Here is a 24,004-nt window from a genome sequence, read left to right as displayed (position 1 = left end):
TCCGCTCTTTACTTTCAAAGTAAAACTACAACGAAATCACTGCACTTTAGTTTACAGAAGACGAACATGTGGCAGCCCATTTCCGCTAGGAAAAAAAAAAAAAAATATATATATATTTTTCCATGGTGGATTCGGTCCACCGCCGGTGTAAACAAAACTTTTTTTGTTTGTTTTTGTATAAAAATGTTATCTACTTTTTTCTACTTTTAGTTATTAAAAAAAAAAAACATTTATTTGTAAGGGACAATGCACTTAAAGCACATCAAACAATAAAAGTATAAAAGTGCCAGATTTAGCGCAGGGCTTCCATATGGAATCTCATTTCTGCCAGTGGAAAAAACAATTTTCCTCCATGGTGCAATTGGTCTTCTGCCAGTAAAAATAAACAATCACTGGTGGAAACGGGCTTCCTGGCGAGTAAAAAAAAAAAGTCATCTTGGCGGGAATGGGCTCCCATATTATAAGGCAAATCTTTTTAAAATAAAATTACAATAACTGAACAAAATGAAAATGAAGTGTCTGAATCAATAGTTCGATGAATGTGATGATGAGCTAACATGCTAATGAAGATAGCAATAGTAAAAGCCATGTGGTCCAACTTGATCGCAGCTAGTGTTCCTAAAGGTATTCACACAGAAAAAGCCATTTTGGAACAATCAATCATGTAGACTGGTAAGTCTAGTGGTTAGCACTTCTGCCTCATCGTTCTGAGTTGGAATCCAGACTTCAGCCTCCCTGTCCGCCCACGTTCCAAAGACTAGTTAGCATGTTAGCTTCCTTGAAGACCAAGAAATTGGCACCCCGTCCATTATTTGTTCATAAGTATCCCGACAGTGACTTTTGCAACCAGTCCGTTGTTAAGAAAATAGAAATGAAATGAATGAAAGGAAATGAGCTTCTGAAGATCATGAGAGTAAAATAAATGTGGTCAACTTTATTTAAATTAGTGTTGCAGAAGTCCATTTTGTAATTACAACGTAGAAAAATAAACTTTTGGAACAAACAAACAAAGTATCCGTGAACGGTTGCCAAGGCAACAGCAGAGCGTCCGATCCTCGCGACGTCATCACGTGGGCGGCGCCCCGCGCAGGCCCAGCGGAACCAACCTGGGCATGGGCCTCCACGACACGCCCTCGCCATGAGGCGCCGCGCCACCGGGTGCCGTGGTCTCGGCGAGCAGCAGGGGGGGAGGGACCGGCGCGTGGCCGTTTAGGCCCGAACCCTCATCCCCGGAGGAGAGGCGGTTCTCAGCGGGGACGGGGGAGAGAGGGGCCGGCGAACCCGGGGGCGGAGCCGGCAGCGACATCGCGGCGGGAACCGGGGGGATCGCCGCGTGCTCATCGGTCAGACAGGGCAGGCTCAGAGTGACCGTTGCCGTGCCTGCGGGAAAACAGACAACGTAAGCGATAAGGGAACATTTTCACATCGGCCGCTTGGGGAGTCAGCACCCCGCAGGCCTGGGCCATATGGCCTTCAAATAAAATCCTCCGTTATTTTACCCCTAAATCCAATTTGAATCCATTTATTCCCCTTTGAATAAAAACCAAAAACAAATGATGATAACATTATTCAAAACTGGGAGAAAGTGGCCCTTTAAACACAACCCGTAACTCATTCGAATAAAACGATTTCATTGTTTGACAAGCAAAAACAACCTTCGTCCCTCAATATGTCAACAAGGGCTGCAACTAACGAGTATTTTAATTGTCGATTAATCCGTCAAGAATTTGTTCTGAATAATTAATTAAATTAGGGTTAGGGTTATTAAAAGCGTTCACGTGTCTCTGATGTTCACATTTCGGATAATCAGAAACGTTGCAGAAACGTGCGTACGCCAGCCATGAAGTTGGCATGAGAGTCACCGCACATTTCCACGCTTATTTCCCTCTTGATACATCTGAACTTTGCCGTGAAAAAGAACGTACGCCACGTTTTTGTGCGTACGCACCTTTTGTACACGAGGCCCCAGGTCTCTGTAAAATAAGTGTACCTGTCGCCGCAGAAGAAGACGGGGACTCCGGCGGCGCCATCAGCGGGGTCAGCGTCAGGAAGGGTTGCCCCGGCAACGCGGCCCCGACAACCGACAGAAGCTCAGCGGGCAGGATGGCCTGGAAGCTGGCGAGGTCGCCTGCAATAGTGGCGGGCGGGAACAATGTACATTTATGCCTGTCATTTTCATATCGATGGATCAATAACGCTGAATTTCCTTTTGCAAATCAATTCATTTGACTGATAGTATTTTTATTATTTATTTGAATTGTTGGCAGTCGTCATTCAAAAGGTCAATATTTTTTATCTGGGAAAAAAAGAGTTGTATGGTGATATCTTTCAAACTTTTGATGCCAAAATGTCTTTACTGTTAGGTCATGAAGTTTCATGATTTGCAACATGTTTTCTAAAGCTGTTATTTTTTTCCATCTGTGAGATTATTTTTATTATTGGTCAATTTGCCTTTTCCATGAAAACACGATTTTTTGAAAGCTGTTTATGTCTTTACCGTTATGTATTTCAGGGGGCCGCCACCGCCATTTCAGACAGCATCGATCTTCCCCCGCGCCGGTGACGGCCGCCTCTCCAGGCGGCGTAACGACGTCGTGTCACAGCACACACGGTGCTGTTTTTGTGTGTGTTTTCGCTTGAAAACGCCACGCCGTGTTGGGCAAAGCCTCCGTACGGTCGTCAGGACCTTTTGAGTTTAGGATTACGCCGCAAAAACACAGTTACGGAAGCAAACACAAGTTTAATTGTTTCCTCATTGATGGACACACAGCACCCCATATTGACAGAAAAAAAAGAACTGTTGAATTTTTTGTAGCTTTATTAAAAAAGAAAAACTGCAATATCACACAGCCGTAAGTATTCAGACCCTTTGCTCAGTATTTAGTAGAAGGACCCTACTGAGCTAATACAGCCATGAGTCTTTTTTGGGGAATGATGCAACAAGTTTTTCACACCTGGATTTGAGGATCCTTGCCATTCCTCCTTGCAGATCCTCTCCAGTTCTGTCAGGTTGGATGGTGAACGTTGGACGGTGAACGCCATTTTCAGGTCTTTCCAGAGGTGCTCAATTGGGTTTAAGTCTGGGCTCTGTCTCGGCCATTCAAGAACATTCACAGAGTTGTTCTGAAGCCACTCCTTCGGTATTTTAGCTGTGTGCTTAGGGTCATTGTCTTTTTTCGGCTCAGTCTGAGGTTCTGAGCACTCTGGAGAAGGTTTTGGTCCAGGATATCCCCGTACCCACATTCATCTTTCCTTCGATTGCAACCGGTCATCCTGTCCCTGCAGCTGAAAAACACCCCCAACAGCATGATGCTGCCACCACCGTGCTTCACTGTTGGGACTGTATTGGACACGTGATGAGCAGTGCCTGGTTTTCTCCACACATACCACTTAGAATTCAGGCCAAAAACTTCTATCTTGGTCTCAACAGACCAGAGAATCTTATTCCTCACCATCTTGGAGTCCTTCAGGTGTTTTTTAGCAAACTCCGTGTGGGCTTTCATGAGTCTTGCATCGAGGAGAGGCTTCCGTCGGGCCACTCTGCCATAAAGCCCCGACTGGTGGATGGCTGACCTTCTAGAACTTTCTCCCATCTCCCGACTGCATCTCTGGAGCTCAGCCACAGTGATCTTTGGGTTCTTCTTTACCTCTCTCACCAAGGCTCTTCTCCCCCGATTGCTCAGTTTGGCCGGACGGCCAGCTCTAGGAAGGGTTCTGGTCGTCCCAAACGTCTTCCATTTAAGGATTATGGAGGCCACTGTGCTCTTGGGAACCTTAAGTGCAGCACAATTTTTTTGTAACCTTGGTCAGATCTGTGCCTTGCCACAATTCTGTCTCTGAGCTCTTCAGGCAGTTCCTTTGACCTCATGATTTTCATTTGCTCTGACATGCACTGTGAGCTGTAAGGTCTTATATAGACAGGGGTGTGGCTTTCCTAATCAAGTATAATCAAACACAGCTGGACTCCCATGAGGGTGTGGAACCATCTCAAGGATGATCAGAAGAAATGGACAGCACCCGAGTTAAAGATATGAGTGTCACAGTAAAGGGTCTGAATACTTATGGCTGTGTGATATTTCAGTTTTTCTTTTTTAATAAGTCAGCAAAAATTTCAACGATTACGTTTTTTTCCTGTCAATATGGGGTGCTGTGTGTGCATTAATGAGGAAAAATGAACTTAAATGATTTTAACAAATGAAAAAATGTAAGGGGGTCTGAAAAGTTTCTGTACCCAGTGTACATATCCAACTGTTCTCAAGTCTCACGTCCACCATTAATAGAAGACGTGGTCAGCTCAGCATCCCACTTGACTTCATACTGCCACGGGACTCATACTGTAAACCCACAAGCTCTTCATTCAAATCATTGCAACTAAAGTATTTAGTTGTAATTTTATGTACTGTATGGCATATTTTGAAAACAACTACTTTGTTACCAAAACTTGTTTGTTCACGCTCATTGTCCCCCCCCCCGCCCCCCCTTAATCCAAACCCCCCATGAATGCTGATATTAAGTTAAAGTTATGCTGCTGTTACGGTAATTTAAGGACAGTATTTAAGACAAGTAAGAAAAACAAACAGAATACAGAATACGTGTAAACACATGCATGCCTTTTGTTATGCTTTGCTTTTATCTGAACAAGTGAGCATGCACAAGGTTTTCATCCATCCATTTTCTGAACCGCTTCTCCTCACGCGGGTCACGGGTACGCTGGCGCCTGTCCGAGTTGACAGCGGGCGAGAGGCGGGGTACACCCTGAACTGGTCGCCGGCCAATCGCAGGACACACAGAAACAAACAACCATTCACAACTGCGGGCAATTTAGAGTCTTCAATGAACCTGGCTTGCGTGTTTTTGGGACATGGGAGGAAAGCGGAGTACCCGGAGAAAAGCCACGCAGGCACGGGGAGAACATGCAAACTCCACACAGGCGGGGCGGGATTTGAATCCGCAACCTCACAACGGATACGGAGGCGGATATGCTAGCCGGTCGTCCACCGTGCCGCCCATAATATGTTTCCATTGTCTTTTACAATTCTATAAAATAAATGATCTGCTCAGTCAGCGACTGCTTGCTGCAGACAAACTTCATATTAACAGTCAAATATTTATAACTCACGTCACTGTCAATCTTTATAATACACAAAGCTTTGGAATGCGAGTTACGTTGGACTGCACACGTCACGCATGGTCCACTGCTACCAATGGAAAAGTCAAGTGTCGAGCCTTGTGTGTCTTTAATTTTACATTTTATAGTCTTTTCTTTGGATTTATTTATTAATTTACACAATTGTATTTTTTTTCCATTGCAATATTTGAATTTATTATAAGCTATTCGATAAGCGTTTGTTTAACTTTAACCCCCCAGCCCCGGCCACCGCAAATAGATTCCGGTCCACAGTACGGCTGTACTTGTGTAGTCAAGTTGTACTTTGTCTTATCTTCTTACCGCTCACGACAGGTGGGGGGCCGAGGGTCTTGCAGCGGGACAGGATGTTGGGCATCGTCTTGGGGCGACTCCTCACCCCCGGCGCACCGCGGGAGGCGGCGGGCGGCTCGACGGCCGCGGGCTTCGGCGAGGGAGGGGGCGGGGCGACCGGGCCGGGGGCGGGAGGAGCTTGTTCGTCGGGAAGCTTCCGAACGGAGGATACGAATACGACGTCGTCGCCGGAAGAGGCTTCTGACCGCCGACCGGGCGGCCGGCCACCGGAGGCGGCGGTCGCCGGCGATGTCGGGCGCGGCTCGGGCGAGGGAGGGCCCGGAACGACGGTGGGGTCGCTGTTTGAGATCAAGCACGCATGGTGAATCCATCGTTAGCAGGACGTCACATCGTCAGTCATGAGATCAGACAGGAAATGACATCACTTCTCACGAGAGATAAACCGATGTTTTCTTCAGGGCCGATACAGATGATTTGTAGTCGAAGTGGACGATATTTGGAGTCGAAAAGGGAAATTATGGCATCAACATTTTTGAATCATACAAACTTCCACACTTAACTTGGTTTCAATGCCTTTGCGCATGTTTATTAAACAGCTTTTTAAAAAATCTTAGACAATAGACAGTTTTGCTTTAAAATTCTAACAAAAAGTGCAAGGAATTCCCAGGCTCAGCAGCAAAACAACAACAAAGTTTCCCAAAATTTTAATGTAACTGAAATGTTAAGTTCAAACAAAAACTAAAAGTGTAGGGAATTCCCAGGGTCAGTAGGATGACCTTGAACTTTTAACTGCTAATTTAAATACAGAAATATTTCCCTGGAGTTTGGCCAGTTTTCAACTGACCTCTTATTGGCCATCAGATTGGGAAAAACAAAAAGTCCGATGCCGAGAATCGGCCTAGCCCTCCGAAAAATACGCTGCGTACAGAGAGGAGCTACTGTCCTAAAGTACAGTCAGTGTTGCCAACACAGCGATTTGGTCGCTGTATTTCAACACTTTTCACCGGCTCTCTTTCAGCTTGTCCCGTGGCCACGGCGCGTCACCCTTTTCCACGTACGCCTATCTCCCGCATCCTCCTCTCAAACACCGAGTGCCCCGACGACACGGATGCAGCTTCTCTTTGGTCTTCCTCGAGCTCTCATCCTCCCTCTGCCGATATGCTCCCTCTCTTTCCAAACCATCCAATTCTGCTCTCTCTAACTTTGCCTCCCAAACCTCACGAGAAGATCCGCAGCTTCCCCTCCAGCTGCGCCTCCTTCTACACTTTGCCCTTCAACCTAGCGGAGACTCGTCGAACGCGTAACGCCACCGGCGGATGTGCGGGGCGGCGAGAGGTGGCCGCTGTCTTCTGTCGGCAATAATAAATTACAATTAAATTAAAATTGTAATCAAGGTCTCATGTGGACTGATGGTGAATTGCCGGTGAAGAGATATTTTTCTCTCTCGTTTTTTTGTCCCAGAGGCGACTGTCACAGTCTGCGTGACGTGTAAAAATGATGTGTGTAAACACGCGGTTCGATTGGCTCAGTCCAGTCACGTGAGCGTCATGAGCCGATCAAACGGTTTGTTTACGGGAAGAGAATCATTGCGGGAGAAGACGGCATAGCGCGTGGCTCGTTTCTAAATTGGGAAGTTGAGTGAGAAGAGAGAGCTTTTAAGACAAAGCGGCCGGACCGGGACTTGTCCGTTCTGGAAAAGCACTGCGTCACAGATGTTGCGAGACTGCGCTTTAATAGAAAGCGGGAAGTCGGGACAACCGAAGCGAGCCCGGTACAGCACAGCCGACAAAGAGCAAACCGCTGTCGGTCCTGGTGGCGTGGACTAAACTAAATGACGTTTTTGCTTGAAATGGGAATCAACCTGTTGTCATTTCCTGATAAGTGAGGCTTAATTTGCATGTTGAGGTTTTGAAGCAGAGATGCCTGTGCTGCTTTCAAATTGTTTGCATCAAATTTATCATTTGCACTGACATGTTTGTGCCCGTTTGCTAGATATTTAAGTTAGTGATGTTCTTTGTATTTCAATGTGAACTGTTTTAAGACTTTAGATGTGTGTTTAAAAAGCACTTTGTACTGTATTTCTGTTTTGGGGAATACGTTTATTCATGTTCATGCATTGTTCTCTTTTAGTAGGATCAAAATAGTTGTATTTATGCTACAGGCGGATATTAATTTTTTCATGGAAAACAAAACATCGAATTTGCAAAGCCACAAGTAGTGGAAAAGGAAAAGTGCCATTTGGATATTTGCCAGGTTGGCTACGTAGTTGGCACATCCGCCGCACAGTTCTGAGGTTGTGGGTTCGACTCTTTCTGTGTGGCGTTTGAGTGGGTTTTTTCCCGGTACTCTATCACTAAATAGAGGAAAAGGAACTTAGCAGCATTCCCATGATCATTTGATCTATTGTTACTTGGCTGTTTCTATGTTATATGGGTTGCCCTTAAGCGTGTTCCTGGCTTGACTTGAATGTTTGCATTACCTTTACAGCCTAAGAAATAAAAAATGAATTAAAAATGCTGCAGTTCCCCCCCCCCCCCCGCACCCGAGTCCAAGGCACTTGATTTTGTGTATCTGCCGGTACCGAGTCCTGATCCGATGTAATCCGATACATCGGCAATGCATAAAAAATGTCCTTCATTTTTTTTTCTATTTGAATAAAAGTATCCAACGTGATACCTTTTTAATATGGCTATTTGTCAAGTGCAACAGTGATTCAAACAAAGTAAACTAATACAATCTTTTTATAGCACGCAAGCGGTGAAGCACAAAATCGATTTCAAAATGGAAATCAAATTGAATTTTACGGCTACTTTGCCCAGTGACTCCTTACCTGTCGCTTCTATTGGCGTGATTTGTCTTCTCGGCGTCATCATCTTTCACGCTGTCTTGACTTCCTGTCTGTGAGCTGTTACCGCCGCAGTCACCTGTGATTTATCCACAGACAGAGATTTCTATTCAGTGGACTAAATAGTTGACGAAAAAGTCAAAAGTAAAAATCCCTATGTAGTGATTAGCGAGTACGTAGCAACTGCGTTCAGAATCATGCACTCATTCCGACTCCCGAATCGCTACAAAAGGGATTTGTAGAAAGTGAACCATGTACAGTTCACAGTTGACCATTGGTTGGAACTTTTATTCTAAAGATGAACTGCCTAATACAATGAGGGTACTGTGAGGGGGATTAACCTATCCTCAGTACACATTGGCACTCACTATATAGGGATGTATATACTGTCGTTGCAAGGGAGCGATTCCCAACAGAGCTACGCTCACAAGTTAACTGATAAGAGGACAAAAGTAGGTTACAGGAAGTAGAACTCACGCGCTGAGGGAACGAGGACGGCCATCAGGCGCTCCCGCTGCCTGATCAGCAACATCTTTTTCCTCTTCAGACGCTTCTCGGTGGCTCTGAGCTCCTCAATTACCTGGACAGCCTGAAACCAAACACAGGTGGCTAAAGTAGCTTCTCTTGGTGCAAATGCCGATACCTGTGGAAAACAAATGCTCTGTTCAAAGTAGACGTACCGATTCTAGTCCTGCACTTACGTCAAAGTAAAAAAGGTACAGGCCGAAATGTATTTAAGTACAAAAGTAAAAAATGCTATTTTGATAAATTGGCACAACAACAAAAAACTTCTATTTTGACCAGTTAGGGAGTAGAATGTCCAGCTACTTGGTCTGTTTTCAGGAGTTAGGGAGTCAAAGTAAAAAGTCAGCAGAAAATAAATAAATCAATAAACAAACAAAATATGCAAAACCCTCATCCAGGCCTTGCTGGATTTTGCTAACCTTTCAAGCTGTATGCGGCTATTTTTGGCCACTACAGACTCAGTCTGGAATTTAAGATTTTTTATATTTTTGCTTCATCTGAATCAACTTCTAAACCAGCATCAGTTCTTGAAGTATAGCATATTCATTCTTTAAAAAAAACAACAACATTTAACCCTTCAAATTCCAGTTTTATTTTATTTCACAATGCAGAGGTTGTGAAACAACAATGACATTTTTGTATTATTCTCAGTACCATCTTATTTCTCATAAGTATACTGCATAGCGAGCTTGTAGTTGTATAATTAAAACGTCATTCAAATGTAACGTGATGTAATGGGGCGGCTCGGTGACCGACTGGTTAGCACGTCCGCCTCACAGTTGTGAGGGTTGCGGGTTCAAATCCGGCCTCCCCCGTGTGGAGTTTGCATGTTCTCCCCGTGCCTGCGTGGGTTTTCTCCGGGTATTCCAGTTTCCTCGCACATCCCCAAAACCTGCATGCTTGGTTAATTGAAAACGCTGAATTGATAAAAGCAATCTTTTTCACCCAATCCCGATCAGCTGAAAAATCGATGACGTGATCGGATTGGCACATCTCCAGTTGTAAAGCAGCTCCTTTGGCCACTGACTGTTTCATGGTGCTTCGTCCGGCGTTGCTGTTTTGTGGCATCTCTGTTTTGTCGAACAATTGTGACGTTTGTCACCTTTTGATGACGTCTAGGTTGGATGAGCAGCCCGTGAGCGTCCATATTGTACTCGTGTCATATACATATCCGATTTATATCCAAATATGAAATAGGCCTGGGTCCGATATGAATAAAATCTGAATTGTACTGTTCACGCTGACATGAACAAATCAGATACAAAAACAATCGGAATTGACCTGCAGTGTGAACGTAGCCATAACTGCGCCCTTGTCCCAAAATTGATTAATGATATTATCTGGTAGGAAACACAAAATACAATTTTCAAGTGTTGGGTCGAGAATGAATGGATTCAATCCAGTAATCAAGGAATTAAAAAAGTAGATTCATGGGTTTCAATTAGGGATGTTCAATACCACACGACGATTCGCCGACGTGTCAAACCGCCGCAGTGGGGCACCAACTACTGGCGAGGAGGACTTCTTGTTAGATTTATTTATTTTAAATCGGTGGCTGGTGTCGGCGGCTTTCATGAGCACGCGATACATTGAAATAAGCCTGGTATCCATACTAGCCCATCCCTAGTTAGTGGCTACAATTGAGCCAAAAGGGACCATTTGACGTAAACGCTACAGTATATTATTCATATATTTAAAGAGCTGAAGCTGGGGAAAAAAAATCTGACGAAAATCCCCACCCTTAGGAACTTTTACTAGATTTGCATTAACACTGCTAAAATGGTTGAAATAAAGGAAGCAATCAATGTAGACACAAATGGCCAGCATAGATCCCATTACAGTAAGAAATGATTTGTATCTAACCGAAAAGTGGTCAAAAAGTGCTAAGCGCAAGCGTCAGGTACTCACCTCATGCAACGTGGAAGCGGTGGATACGACCTCCTCCAGATGGAGTTCGTTCCTCAACTCGGCAACCATCCGCGACATCTTCTGCCGCTGCACCCTCGCCAAGGCATTATGGACCTGTTTCTGCAAAACAATATCACAAAGTGGAAAGCCAATCATACCACCATAAATTTGCCTCCATCAGGTGCTCCTGGCAAGATTTCTGACGAAGGAGTGCAAAGAATAATCAGAAGAGTTTTCCAAGAGCCAAGGACCACCTGTGGAGAGCTTCAAAAAGACTTGGAATTAGCAGGTACTGTTGTCACAAGGAAAACAGTGAGTAATGTACCGTATTTTCACAACCATAAGGCGCACTTAAAAGTCTTATATTTTCTCCAAAATGGACGTTGCACCTTATAATGCGGCGCGCCTTGTGTGTGCACCGAGTTCCAACATCTATAAATGTTGTTGTGTGATGAGCGCTCCGCTCGACTTTATTTTTAAAAATGTTTTGTATTTTTTTTGACCACTTGACTGACTGGGAGCATTTCCTGCCGACACGCTGCTTATACAGAGGAAAAGCGGACGTGCCTGAGCACAGCGTGCGGACGTAAAGGGGGAAGGGTACGTGAAGGAGGACGCTAAAGCCACGCCCCCAGTAGGTATGTAGCGCCGGGGTGTGCATTGTGCAAAACAACATCGGTTTGGCTAAGGACCCCTGAAAATGTCACCTATGAAGAGACATGCTTACGAAGCACAGTTTAAACTGCAAGCTATCAGTTACACGGAGGAACATGGGAATCGAGCAGCCACGAGAGAATTCAAGATCAACAAATCCATGGTTCGCAAGTGGAGGAAGCAGGAAAACGAGCTTCGCCAAGCCAAGAAGATTAAGTTTCTGCGGAAAAAAAGAAAAACAAAACGCGGAAACAAGGCGATGGATTTGTATCTAAGAAGACCAACTCAAGCAATGGATTAAGGAGCAAATTCTGGAAAACCCTTCTACCTATGTATAGTGCATTTTTACAATGCATGATTTTGCTTCTACCCATATGATCAAAACATGAAGTATCTGTATTTTGTTAGTTTTTTTTCAAAGAATTATTCTGAAGTTTAGCAGTTTATTTGAACACGTAATCCTTTTTACTTGCTCTTATTTTGAATTTAACACCCCTACTTTTATTTAGTAAATTAGAAAACACAGTTGTGCTCATATGTTTGATTCCCCAGGCAGAATTTGTAAGACGGGTACAATTCTTTAAAGAAAACATTAAGGACCAGGCGAAACACAATTTTATTTTAATGGGATTCGAATTAAACGGTCAAGCATTTCAGAAAAGCATTATCATTAAACAAAACATAGCCATAAAGAAATTAATGATGGTTGTTGTTCAGTCATCAGTCATATTAAAAAACAACAACAATATTTCACAAATTCTGCCAGGGTATGTAAACATATGAGCATACCTGTACATATATGCAGTCATACCCCTATCATATTGGAATGAAAGTGTCGGGTACACCTTTTTTATAACCACTAGGTGGCGGTGGCATTTTGGAATTCAAGTGTACAGCTTTTTCATAACCACTAGATGGTGACATTCATTTATAAAATGTGAAAGTTTTTTCCATTTGCCCCTATACCCATGTATAATGCGCCCTATTGACTTTTGACAATTTTTGGGAGAAAAAAATGCACATTATACACGAGAAATTACGGTAATTTCTGAGATTATTTGTTCTACTTTCTCTGTATGTAAGGATTACTTGGGTTATTCCCAACATCTGGTGAAATTTTCAGGTCAATAGCACCTTTAGAAATATCATTAATGAGACAAATGGTGACGTGTTAAATACTTATTTCAGCTGCTGTGTATATGAGTGTCAAAGTAACAAAAAGCTAGTTTTTCCCGCTTTTTGGGCAGAAACCATGTTCTCTTGCCAATTTAGTAAAGAATGGAAAATGGCAGAAACAACAAAAAATCCTGGTGAAAGAAAATAGTCCACTCTTTCTTTTGGTAAATTAGCGGCCTATATTTTCACAGAACATACAGTATTATATTCTGTGGGTCTCAACAGATCCGTGAAAATGCTCTAAAATCGCTGGCAATATGGAGAAGTCTGCTTTGAAAGCAGCAGGTAGCTAGCAAGTTAATATTTTAGTGTTGCTACTTTTTGGGACATTTTGCTTGGTGGTGTGCTGTGAGATTTTTCTAACGTGCAATACATGCTTAACATAAGGTTAGGAAACACTGTTGAAAAGGTTTCTTACATTGTCCACAGAGTGGTGGCCTTTCTCTTGGCCGCTGGACTCGTCCGTGAAGTCGGACGAGTGATCCGTCTCGTCGCTGGATGAGTCCACCAGGTTGATCTCCTCAATGATGTGCTTGGGCTCCTGCATGCCCACGTCGTCCACAATACAGACCACATCCAGGTCTGCAAGGTCCATGGCGGGCTCCGGTGACGTGGACAAAGGAGGTGGTGCGGTTGTGACTTCTGACTCCATAGGAGTCCCACCGGAGAGCCGCGTGGTTGGATCTTTCGGAACGTTCAGGAGGGTCACAGGTTTGCTCTCCGGTTGCACGCTGCGGACTTCCGAGATGACGAGGTCCGGGGCGGTCACCTGGCCGGGGACGGGATTTTTTGCGGATGTGGTGGAAATAATTCTGTGGGTGATGGTGTTCTGACCCAGGGATGTAGAATCCGAGCGGACTGGGACAGAGACACGGTTCACCGTGAAAGACTTGAAGCCAGAGAGGCTGGAGGCAGAGCTTGGCAGCATTGGACCGGCGATGCTACTCGCAGGAGCCGCGAGAGAAGAAGCCGTGAGGACGGACGGCTTCTTGGAACCTGAAGACACAACAAGGTGACGTTCCATTACAGTAAATTCCTGCTATACCGCGGTTCATCTTTTGTCATCTCCGCTATATCGCGGTTCATTTATGGCGGGTTTAGTGCGTCGTGTGCAATTACTCACTTGTGCATCGCTGATCTAGTCAGCCTTACAGGTTGTTTTCCAATTTGAAGTAGTGGAACTGTCTGAGGCTTCAGTCTATGTCACCATTGCATTTTTCAACTAATAAATCACATCTATAGTCATCTGCAGGCTTCTGTTGCACCATTTATTTAGGTATGAATATAGTCAAATTTATTGAGATGTACTTGTCTAGGCCAATTGATTTAAATTAGGGCTGGGCATTGTTAAGAACCTCACGATTCGATTCCTTAGGTTGCGATTCGATATCGATTTTGATTCTTTAGGTTGCGATTCGATATCGATTTGCTATAGATTCTTTAGGATTGCAATTTGATTCAATTCAATATTGATTAAAATGTTCCGAAACAAATTCTGGGTACCCATAAAGGGTTTTCATTCTCTTGAGCTCTGATTGGCTGCTGGTAACATCGAGTGTTCGGTTAGAACCCTAATTTCCTTTCGAAGGACTCACCGGCCTTGGCGGGGGTGGTTGCTCTCAGCTGGCTGACAGGGATCAGTTGCACCAGTTTGCCGTCCGGTCTGCGGTAGTAGCGAACGCCTGATGTGCTTTGCACCTGCCGCAGAATCATCCTGACGGCAGAGGTGGTGGGCACCTGGTGGCGCGGTGGGCCTGGAATCGTGATGCGGGGGCGCGGAAGTGGAACCATTGAGGACCCTGTAAAGTCATTTTCATGATTGGTTTCTAAAGATATTAAATATCCTTGAAGAGAAGTGCTGAAAACGTGCAAAGAATGAGAACAATATAGAACTGAATTGTTGAGATATAGCATTAAACTCTTTCACCATCTCGTGCCCGTGAATATTCTTATTCATCCAGGTCATTTCATTCTCAAGGCATTGAATTGATCGCAACTGGACTGTTCTGTTTGTCTTGGAAGACGTTTCGCCTCTATTGCGAGCAGGCTTCATCAGTTCATGCGACAAGGCTAAGTTAGGATACACTAGCCAGCGTTTGTGTGGAAAACTCAACTATTCAGGTTACAACTTAGAGGCATGGAATCATTCTTTTGGAATGCAAAAAGGGGGAGAGCCGTTAAGATGCCTGACCGGGGGGCCATTGTCAGTCCACCAGTCATTGGGTGGAAACTCCCTCATTGCTATTCGGTTCAGTGATAAAGTGGTTGTGGAGTTGCTTGACGGTCAAGGAGGCCAGGCTGTTTGTTGGAGGCAGAATTATTGAGTTTCTTTGGAATGGATGGAAGGACGGCATTATCAGTGGGAGATACAGTGCCAACAGAAAGTATTCACACCCCTTCCCGTTTTCCACATTTTGGTGTTACAGAATTATTCTAAAGCTGATTTGAGTACATCCATCCATCCATATGCTACACCGCTTATCCTCACTAGGGTTGCGAGTATGCTGGAGCCTATCCCAACTATCTTCGGGCGAGAGGCGGGGTGCACCCTGAACTGGTCGCCGGCCAATCGCAGGGAACATATAAACAAAGAAGCATTCACACTCACATTCACACCTACGGGCAATTTAAAGTCTTCAATCAACCTACCACGCATGTTTTTGGAATGTGAGAGGAAACCGGAGTACCCGGAGAAAAGCCACGCAGGCACGGGGAGAACATGCAAACTCCACACAGGCGAAGCCAGATTTGAACCCGGGTCCTCAGAACTGTGAGACAGATGTGCTAACCAGTCGTCCACCATGCCGGCTGATTTGAGTATAGTTTTCTTTCAAAAAAATCGACATAAAACATCCAATAATGAAACTCCACACAGTCGAAGCTGGATTTGAACCCAGGTCCTCAGAACTGTGAGGCAGATGTGATAACCAGTCGACCACCGTGCACATGATGACATCTTGTGTTTAAAAAAAAAAAAATTTGTTCAAACTTCCTACGGGTGCTTTTTCATTCAGCTGAGCGAGAAGGAAGTACTCTGACCTGGTTTGCCGAATGCCGAAGTATTTTGCGCATATACCGGATTAGTCACCCCCTCACTTGGATGTGAGTAAATGATTCTGAACGCAGTCGCTGCGGTCGTAATCATTCGATCATTCCCTACTACCGAACCACTTTATAGGGATTTTGAGTGGACTTCTTAGTGAACTATATACATATAAAAAAATATAGTGACAGTATCTGACATCATCAAGCTTTGTACAAAGCTCACCTGATGGTGGCGGTGGGACGAAGATGTAAGTGACGGCGGGGGCGGGTGTGGCGGTGCCAGTTGTCTTGGAGGTGGCGGTTGCTGTGGAGGTGGCAGGTGACTTGGAGGTGGCAGTTGCTGAGGAGGTGACGGTTGACGTGAAGGTCACAGTTGACGTGGGGGTGGCGAGTGACTTGAAAGTGGCGTTTGCCGTGGAGGTGGTGGCTGACATGAAGGTGGCGGTTGCTGTGGAGGTGACGGATGACGTGAAGGTGGTGGTTGACTGGGAGGTGGCAGTTGACATGGAGGTGGTGGTTGATATGGAGGTGGTTGGTGCCATGGAGGCGGCGGTTGGTGTGATGGTGGTTGGTCCCGTTGAGGTGGTTGTTGATGTGGAGGTGGCCGGTGCTATTGAGGTGGCGGTTGGCGTGGAGGCGGCGGTTGGCGTGCAGGTGGTGGTTGGTGTGAGGGTGGTTGGTGCCCGTGAGGTGGCAGTTGACGTGGAGGTGGTGGTTGATGTGGAGGTGGCTGGTGCTATTGCGGCGGCGGTTGGCGTGGAGGTGGCGGTTGGGCAAGTCAGCACGGAGAAGGGCGAAGACATCCGTTGGGGCTCGGGTAAGGCTGGAAGAGCCCCTTGCTTCCTTGTGGCCGCTACGCGGCCCGTCAGGTACGCCGCCAGACGGTTGGCAGGATGGAGCGCCCCCATCTCGCCCAACTGGATCTTGGCCAAAGGATACATTTTCCCGTTCACCTGGACACACGAGACAGCTGATCAATCACTCGGCTTATTGATTACTTCACCACTGGCTCTAAGACCTCTGACATCATAACAACTGTTATTATTTAACCAGCGCTGCATTTTAACAACTATACAATGGCGCTGGGCTCTAGACTGGACACCGATCTGATCGGCATAGGACGATAATTTGCATTTTATGCTGATCGGCTTTAATGTCATAATTCCCCGATCATTGATCGGCTCAGCAAAAGACATTTACCGTAGTTTCTCGTGTATAATGTGCACCCCCCCCCCCCAAATTTTCAAGTCAATACTGCGCATTATACATAGGTATAGGGGGAAATGAAAAACAACTTTCCCGTTTTATAAATGTATGCCGCCATCTAAAGGTTATGAAAAAGGTGTAGCCTACACTTTCATTCAAATATGATATGTATGACTGCATGTCTACAGTAGTGCTCATAAGTTTACATACCCAGGCAAAAAGTGAATTTTTTTCTGTTTCTTTTTTTTTTTTTTTTTTAAATATGACTGATGACTGAACAACAACCATCACTAATTTCTTTTTAGATATGTTTTGTTTAATGATAATGCTTTTCTGAAATGCTTGAGAGTTTAATTTGAATCCCATTAAAATTAAATTAAATGTGTTTCGCCTGGTCCTTCCATGTTTTCTTTAAATATTTTTTTACAAATTCTGCCTGGGTAATCAAACATATATATGAGCACAAATGTGTGTTTTCTTATTTACTAAATAAAAGTAGGGCTGCGAATTTCAAAATAAGAGCAAGTAAATAAAAATAATTACATGTTCAAATAAAGTGTTTAACTTCAGAATAATTTGCACTAATGGTTGTACGTAAACATGCCAGCGTTATGTTGAATCATGCTCTAAGGTTTTGGTGTGCATGAAGTAATTTTACTATACAATAATAATAATAGTAATTACAAAAAAGTAATTTAATTACAGGAAGTTAGCCCCCATTATTTCTGTCATGTTGTAATGTTGGTTTGACCTGACTGATTAGAATACATGACCTGAATAGAGAATATTTTTGAAGATACTCAGTATACAGTACACAAGTATATAAAGTAAATGAACAAGTCATTGCTCCATTTTGTGATCGGATCGGTGATCGTTTTTTCTAAACTCGCTGATTAGTCCCAAAAATCCTGATCGTGTAAAGCCCACTAGGCATGCTGGGAAATCCTCTGACAGCAGGCCGCCACGATGACGTCAACAATGGTGACATATTATAGACATGGCGACTCATCAGAAAATTTTCCAGCGTGCCTAGTGCCGTTCTACAGTTGTTAAAATGCTATTTTAAGACAGTGAGTCCCCTAATACCATAAACAGTCCCCTTCAAAAGTATTGGAACGGCAAGGTCCATTCCTTTATTTTTGTTGTATACTGAAGACATTTGGGTTTCAGATCAAAAGATGAATATGAGACAAAAGTTCAGAATTGCAGGTTTTATTTCATGGTATTTACATCTAGACGTGTTCAACAACTCAGGACAGAGCACCTTTTGTTTGAAGCCACCCACTTCTCAAGTGAGCAAAGGTATTGGAACGTGTGACTGATGGGTGTTTCTAGTTGCTCAGGTGTTGCGTTTTGGATTGATTGCTTAAATAATAGAGAGTGCTTGATTTTGGCTTTGGGTTTCACCTGTGAAAACTGCATTTGCTGTTAAGCAAACATACGTTTTCCAGATTTTTGGAGTCAATTTCGGGGGTGTGCATTATACTCGAGAGCGTGTTATACACGAGAAATTACGGTATATATTTTTCTATGCTTAAGGTTGGGGGCCGTGTTTAATGTTATTTTTAGTACATGCCTTGGGTCACAAAAAAAGTAGTTTGGACACCTCTGCCTAAAAACGTCATTGGATTACAGCTACACCATATCAGCAACAGAAAGAAAATGCAAAAAAGATAAGGTAGCCCATTTAAAAAAAAAAACCAAAAAAAAAAACTTTACTTTAAATGTTTAAAAAAACTGCTTTCTTCCGTTTTTAAGACAATATGGGCGAATGATCAGAAGAGTACTTCTGCCTCAATTTGACAAACCCTGACACTGATCACTTTGGATGTAGTCTGGAAGGGGGGATGCAAGGTGGAGTGGCAGGGGCTCACCTGGATGGAGTTCCCGCCACCTGGCAGCTTTTTGCCGGCCGACAGGAAGCCGGCAGTGGAAACTCCACTGAGGAAGGGCAGACCCATCTGGACGCTGCTCTGCCTCTTGTCCGTCTGCTCACTCCCAGCATGCACCTGTTCATGCGAGGCCGCCGACTCCTCTTCCGTGTTACGTTCGTTAAGCTCTTGAGGCCAGTCCTCCACAAAGTCCTCCTCCGTGACCTCACGTTGCCAGGCTTCCACAGGCTCTACCTCCTGCATTGTGTGATTGTCCTGAGAAGGCATGAGAAAAGTTTTTTTTTTTTTTTTTTTTTTTTTAGGTCCTGACAGCTGAGTTGGAGGACTCGAGTCACATGACTTGACTCGAGTCAGTCTTAACCCTCTGGAGTCAATTGACGCACCTGACATCGCAACAAGACAACTTTTGTTGAAAGTGCGGACTTTGAACTACAGTATATTGACGACTCTAAATTGCCCGTGAGTGCGAATGGTTGTTTGTTTGTATGTGCCCTGCGATTGGCTGGCAACCAGTTTAGGGTGTACCCCGCCTCCTGCCCGATGATAGTTGGGATAGGCTCCCACATGCCCGCGACCCTAGTGAGGAGAAGGGGCTCAGAAAATGGATGGATGGATATGTACCAGTTTTTTTTAATTGTGTTCACATGCCAAGTAAAACCAGAATTAAATAATTACGCTGCAATTCTCCCCGGTTATTGTTACCCTAGGTGGGAGATTCTAAGGAAAGCGCTCGCATGCAGGAAGTGCTTGCAAGCAAAAAAAAAAGAAAAAAGTTGAAACTGTGGTAACCCTTTCCTATTGGCGGAAAAAATGCGCATCAACCAATCAAAACGGGTTGCTATGCCAGGAAAGGGAAGGAAACAGTTGTAGGAATGTGGGAATAGCGACAGCGGCAGAGTCTGAATCGGAGAGTGACGATTTCGATGATGAAGTGGCCAAAAAGCCACCAAAGGCAGACTGAAATGCAGGGAGATTATTACATTTGAATGCAAGGATTATGTTTTTTGTTGTTGTCTAATGGCGGCCATCCTGCACAGTCCAGCCCTGGGCTCGAACTCGCGCAAACGTCCCCTTGCTTGAAAGTTGAGCACCCTAGCTTAGTAGGCTAGCCCAGGCTCCCAAGTCCCAACCCACCAGCTTGGCGTCGGTGAGCTTGACTAGCTTACGCCAAGCTAACTGGCATCCATTACACTTGCAAGGTGTGCAACTCAGAGACAACAACCATGACATCTGACTTCATCCATCATTATGAAAACGCACAGACAAGACAAGACAGACAAGGTGCATGACCTTGACAATTTACAGGTGGTCAAACATGAACGAAGCTTCATGTGGGTTATGTGTTTAATTGAGAGGACAAAGTAGTACAACATCTTTTAAACACTTTTTTCATCAATTAAAAAAATGTGACTGATACAGATACTGAGTGCAAAGTGGATAATGTGACTGAGCAAGAATGTACGGTAAGACTTAACTTGTGACTTGCTTAACCCAAGTAATGACTTGACTTGCTTGAAATTTTGCGGGGACTCCCACTTGACCCGTTAGATTTTTGCCTCACTAACTTGGTACTTGCTTGAAACTTGAAGGTTAATTCCAAGGGGACATTGCAATTTTCAAAAGAAATCCCTTTTTGTCATATTTGTTCAAACTGTTAGTCTGACCTGACAGTAAAAGATGCGTGGGAGGGAAATAATCATGAGGAACGCTTCACAAAATCCACGGTACGGGTCGTATCTCAGTTTTGTGGTCACGATTTTCGGGTCGGTTTAGTAAACGTTGACTTTTAGAAAAATCAATTATTCTTGTACACTTTTTTTTTTTTTTTTACATTTAATTTTGTAAAAAATATACTGAAAGTATATCTTCACAGCATTATTATTCATTTTTATTTCTGTATTTTTTTTACTAATCAGAAATATATATTTGCTTTTCTAGCTATGTCAGTGGCATATAGTGACAGGCAGAACAATTAAATTAATGCTCGTCCATTGGATGGCAAAAGGTACAATAAAGCTGTGTTTCCACCTGTTGCCATTCATACAACAGGAAGGGTTATGGATTTCTGCACATAGATCAGCTTGGTGTTCACTTAAACAACTGATGCATTTTATGATAATTTTGTTTGGTGTTTTACTTTGAGGTTTTTCAAATGTAAAATTGGTGCCTTGGCTCAACAAACGTTGGAAAACACTGGTCTAAATCTCCTAAATGAAAGCCCAAGTTATAACATAAGTCTTATATGATATAGACTGACATATTTCATAATTCCTATCCTACAGGGGAAGAGCAGTGATTATATTATTTAGAGTGCTGTGAAAAATTATTGGCCCCCATCTCAAATTCTTATATTTTTACAGAGTTCCCCACTTTAATGTTTAAGATCATCAAACAAATATCAATATCAGACAACCCAAGTGAACTTAAAATCGTGTTTTTAAACGGTGATTTCATTTATTAAGGAAAAAGAACTAGTCAAAGTTGCCTGGCCCTGTGTGAAAAAGTAATTACACCCCCCCCCCCCCCTTGTTAAATCATGAATTATCTGTGGCTAATCACCATTTTTGGTTAATTTTCAATGATCACAGCCAAGAATGATAATCTCCAGATCTGCTCAATCAAGAAATCACAGAATCTGTCCCGATAAAATCAAGTTGGACAAAAAATAATCTAAAAAGCTGCAACAAAATGACACGATCAAAACATATTCCAAAACAGTCAATAAAAGTCAAATCAATAAATAAAAATATATAAATATATACACACACATACATACATACATACATACACACACGGTGGACGACTGGTTAGAGCGTCTGCCTCACAGTTCTGAGGAACAGGGTTCAATCCCCAGCCTCGCCTGTGTGGAGTTTGCATGTTCTCCCCGTGCCTGCGTGGGTTTTCTCCGGGCACTCCGGTTTCCTCCCACATTTCAAAAACATGCATGGTAGGTTAATTGATGACTCTAAATTGCCCAGAGGTGTGAATGTGAGTGCGAATGCTTGTTTGTTTGTATGTATGTGCCCTGTGATTGGCTGGCAACCAGTTCAGGGTGTACCCCGCCTCCTGCCCAATGATGGCTGGAATGGGCTCCAGCACGCCCGCGACCCTAGTAAGGAGAAGCGGCTCAGAAACTGGATGGATGGATCGATATACACACACACGCACACACGCACACGCACACACACACACACACACACACACACACACACACACACACACACACAGACTCCCCCGCAATGAGTGAAAATCTGCGACTAATGGGACAGATTGCCGGACAGATATGCCCATCAGTTAACATGAGATCCACACCAACCTGCTGAGCTTCATCTCGTTTGCTGATGAGGACTTTGTAGTGGATGGTGCTGTTGTCCTCCACCGTCTGACTGATGGGATTGATCTGGTACTTCCTAGTCCAGAAGACCTTGTCCAGTCGGTCCTGGGCCATGGCCTCGCACAGCGTCTTCAGCACGTGATCACGGTCTTCGTCGCACTTCCAACGACACTCGGTGAGGATGGTCAGACGTCTCGATGGCCTTGACTCCTCTGAAACGCACTGAGGTGGACTGGACGGCGCCAGCCTAGGTGGACTGGATGGCGCTGGCTGAGGTGAAATGGATGCCGCTGGCTCAAGTGGCTTCCCTTCTTAAAAGACGAAGAAGACGACACTCAATATCAAGGTTCAAGGTTTCTCTTTATTCATCTCCCTTAGGACATATTTGTCTCGGAAGGGAAGGGACAGCTGCATACATGAATACAAGCAATCATATATCAACATCACATAGAAACACCACACACACATTACATTAGTGCAAAAGACCTCCCCATCCATTTACCCAAACCTCACCCTAATGTTTGTTCATGTTGATTGACTTAACTCATTTACTGCCGTGGTCGGTTATATTCATGAATCCAGCCGTTTACTATTTGTGGAAAAAGGTCTCGCCCAGCTCGTCCTGTCAAGATAATTACTATATCAACTTATCGTTCGATAAATAAAATGGACACGATAGTTTTTCTGGACTCGATCAATTGTCATTGTTGTGGTGAGCCGGTGCGCAGACCACACAGTGAGCCGACAGAGTTGGACGGCCGTGTCATTAGCCGCTAGCGGGCTCACGAAAGGCCGGCGGACCGGTACACTTTTGCAGGTGTTGGCGCTGTCCAGTACTCCACAGCCTTGCTCCATGTGCAGCGCGTAGATTCACACAACAGAGACACTTATGGGAACGTTAACTGGTCATTGTGTTCGCTAACCCGCAAGCTGACGAGCTAGCCTGCGAGCTAACGAGTTAGGGAGCTAAACAGCTCACTCTACTGCGGCAAAGCCGTTTAAAACATCAGCGCTTTGCTCCGGGTTTTTGTGTGTGTTAGTCCCCAATTAGCACAGACAGGAAAGTTAACGGTTATGTTTGTGGCACACGTTATACAGCCAGTAGTTGACTACAGCGAACGTCAACGTCAATATTTGATTGCCAGGTGAAGGGCTCATCTTCAGCGGACCAAGCACAGTCTTGCAGCTCTTTCTTCTTTATTTATTAAAGACCTACTTATTACTTACTTATTTTAGGGTGGATGTGGCTCAGTAGGTAGAGCAGGTCGTGCGGTGACCAAAGGGTCACTGGTTCGAATCCCATCTACAACTGTCCACATGTCCAAGTTTCCTTGGGAAGACAGTGAACCCTACTTTGCTCCCAGTGGGCATGGCAGCAGCCACCCATTGGTATCTGAACGTGTGGGTGAATGTGAGGCTTTGTGAAGTGCTTTGGGCACTGTGACGGTGTAGATCAGGGGTGTCAAATTCACAGTGGGCCAAAATTAAAAATTGGGACAACATCGTGGGCCAAACTCAATATTTGAGTATAAAATATAAAAATCTTGTTGTACATGGAAGAGAAAAAGCTAGAAACATACTTTTGCTTATATTGTCACAGATCACAATATTCTATGGGTCTTGAAAGATCAGTCGAAATGCTAAAACAGCTGCGATATGGGGAACTGGCAGTGAATGAGTTCATTGCCTGAAGAGTTTTTATATCTGCTGTACAGTGTCCCCTGGTTATATTGCGCTTGCGCTATTGTGCATTCTATGGATTGCAGATTTTTTTTCATATTCCTATTCATATTGCGTATAATTCGCCATATTGTGGGATTGTGAGTGTAAGATGTCATTTTTTGGGGGTGGTAATGCTACCTAGCCTAACCATTAAAACAGTCAAATAAATAAATCATTAAAACACATATTACAAGGAATAAAACGTATATAGTGTAAAGTACTACTGTGCATGACTCTATGTTTAAGAGTTTAAAAAG

The 24,004-nt window shown here is 44.1% G+C and overlaps 1 protein-coding gene across 7 annotated transcripts in view; it reads right to left on the bottom strand.

Annotated features, from left to right (window-relative positions):
• Window positions 1-914: 914 nt before the first annotated feature.
• mgaa (MAX dimerization protein MGA a) overlaps window positions 915-24,004 on the bottom strand; it is a 41,450-nt gene continuing 18,360 nt past the window's right edge. For 3 of the 7 annotated variants that reach the window (XM_061794339.1, XM_061794338.1, XM_061794340.1), the window contains exons 12-22: window positions 22,008-22,336; window positions 18,674-18,946; window positions 15,817-16,546; window positions 14,144-14,347; window positions 12,967-13,544; window positions 10,719-10,838; window positions 8,763-8,928; window positions 8,271-8,364; window positions 5,450-5,778; window positions 1,991-2,128; window positions 915-1,380 (exon numbers count right to left, since the gene is read on the bottom strand). In XM_061794339.1, coding sequence (XP_061650323.1) covers window positions 1,067-1,380; window positions 1,991-2,128; window positions 5,450-5,778; window positions 8,271-8,364; window positions 8,763-8,928; window positions 10,719-10,838; window positions 12,967-13,544; window positions 14,144-14,347; window positions 15,817-16,546; window positions 18,674-18,946; window positions 22,008-22,336 — 3,275 coding nt within the window. In that variant the 3' untranslated portion in view covers window positions 915-1,066. The remainder of the gene's footprint in view (window positions 1,381-1,990; window positions 2,129-5,449; window positions 5,779-8,270; window positions 8,365-8,762; window positions 8,929-10,718; window positions 10,839-12,966; window positions 13,545-14,143; window positions 14,348-15,816; window positions 16,547-18,673; window positions 18,947-22,007; window positions 22,337-24,004) is intronic. The other 4 variants (XM_061794342.1, XM_061794341.1, XM_061794343.1 and 1 more) reach the window with 4 other exon arrangements.

This window comes from Phyllopteryx taeniolatus, chromosome 13 (genome assembly GCF_024500385.1).
Source record: "Phyllopteryx taeniolatus isolate TA_2022b chromosome 13, UOR_Ptae_1.2, whole genome shotgun sequence".
NCBI classification, from domain to species: domain Eukaryota; kingdom Metazoa; phylum Chordata; class Actinopteri; order Syngnathiformes; family Syngnathidae; genus Phyllopteryx; species Phyllopteryx taeniolatus.
The sequence above is the reverse complement of the archived record's forward strand: the minus strand, read 5'-3'. Positions and strand labels throughout refer to the sequence as shown.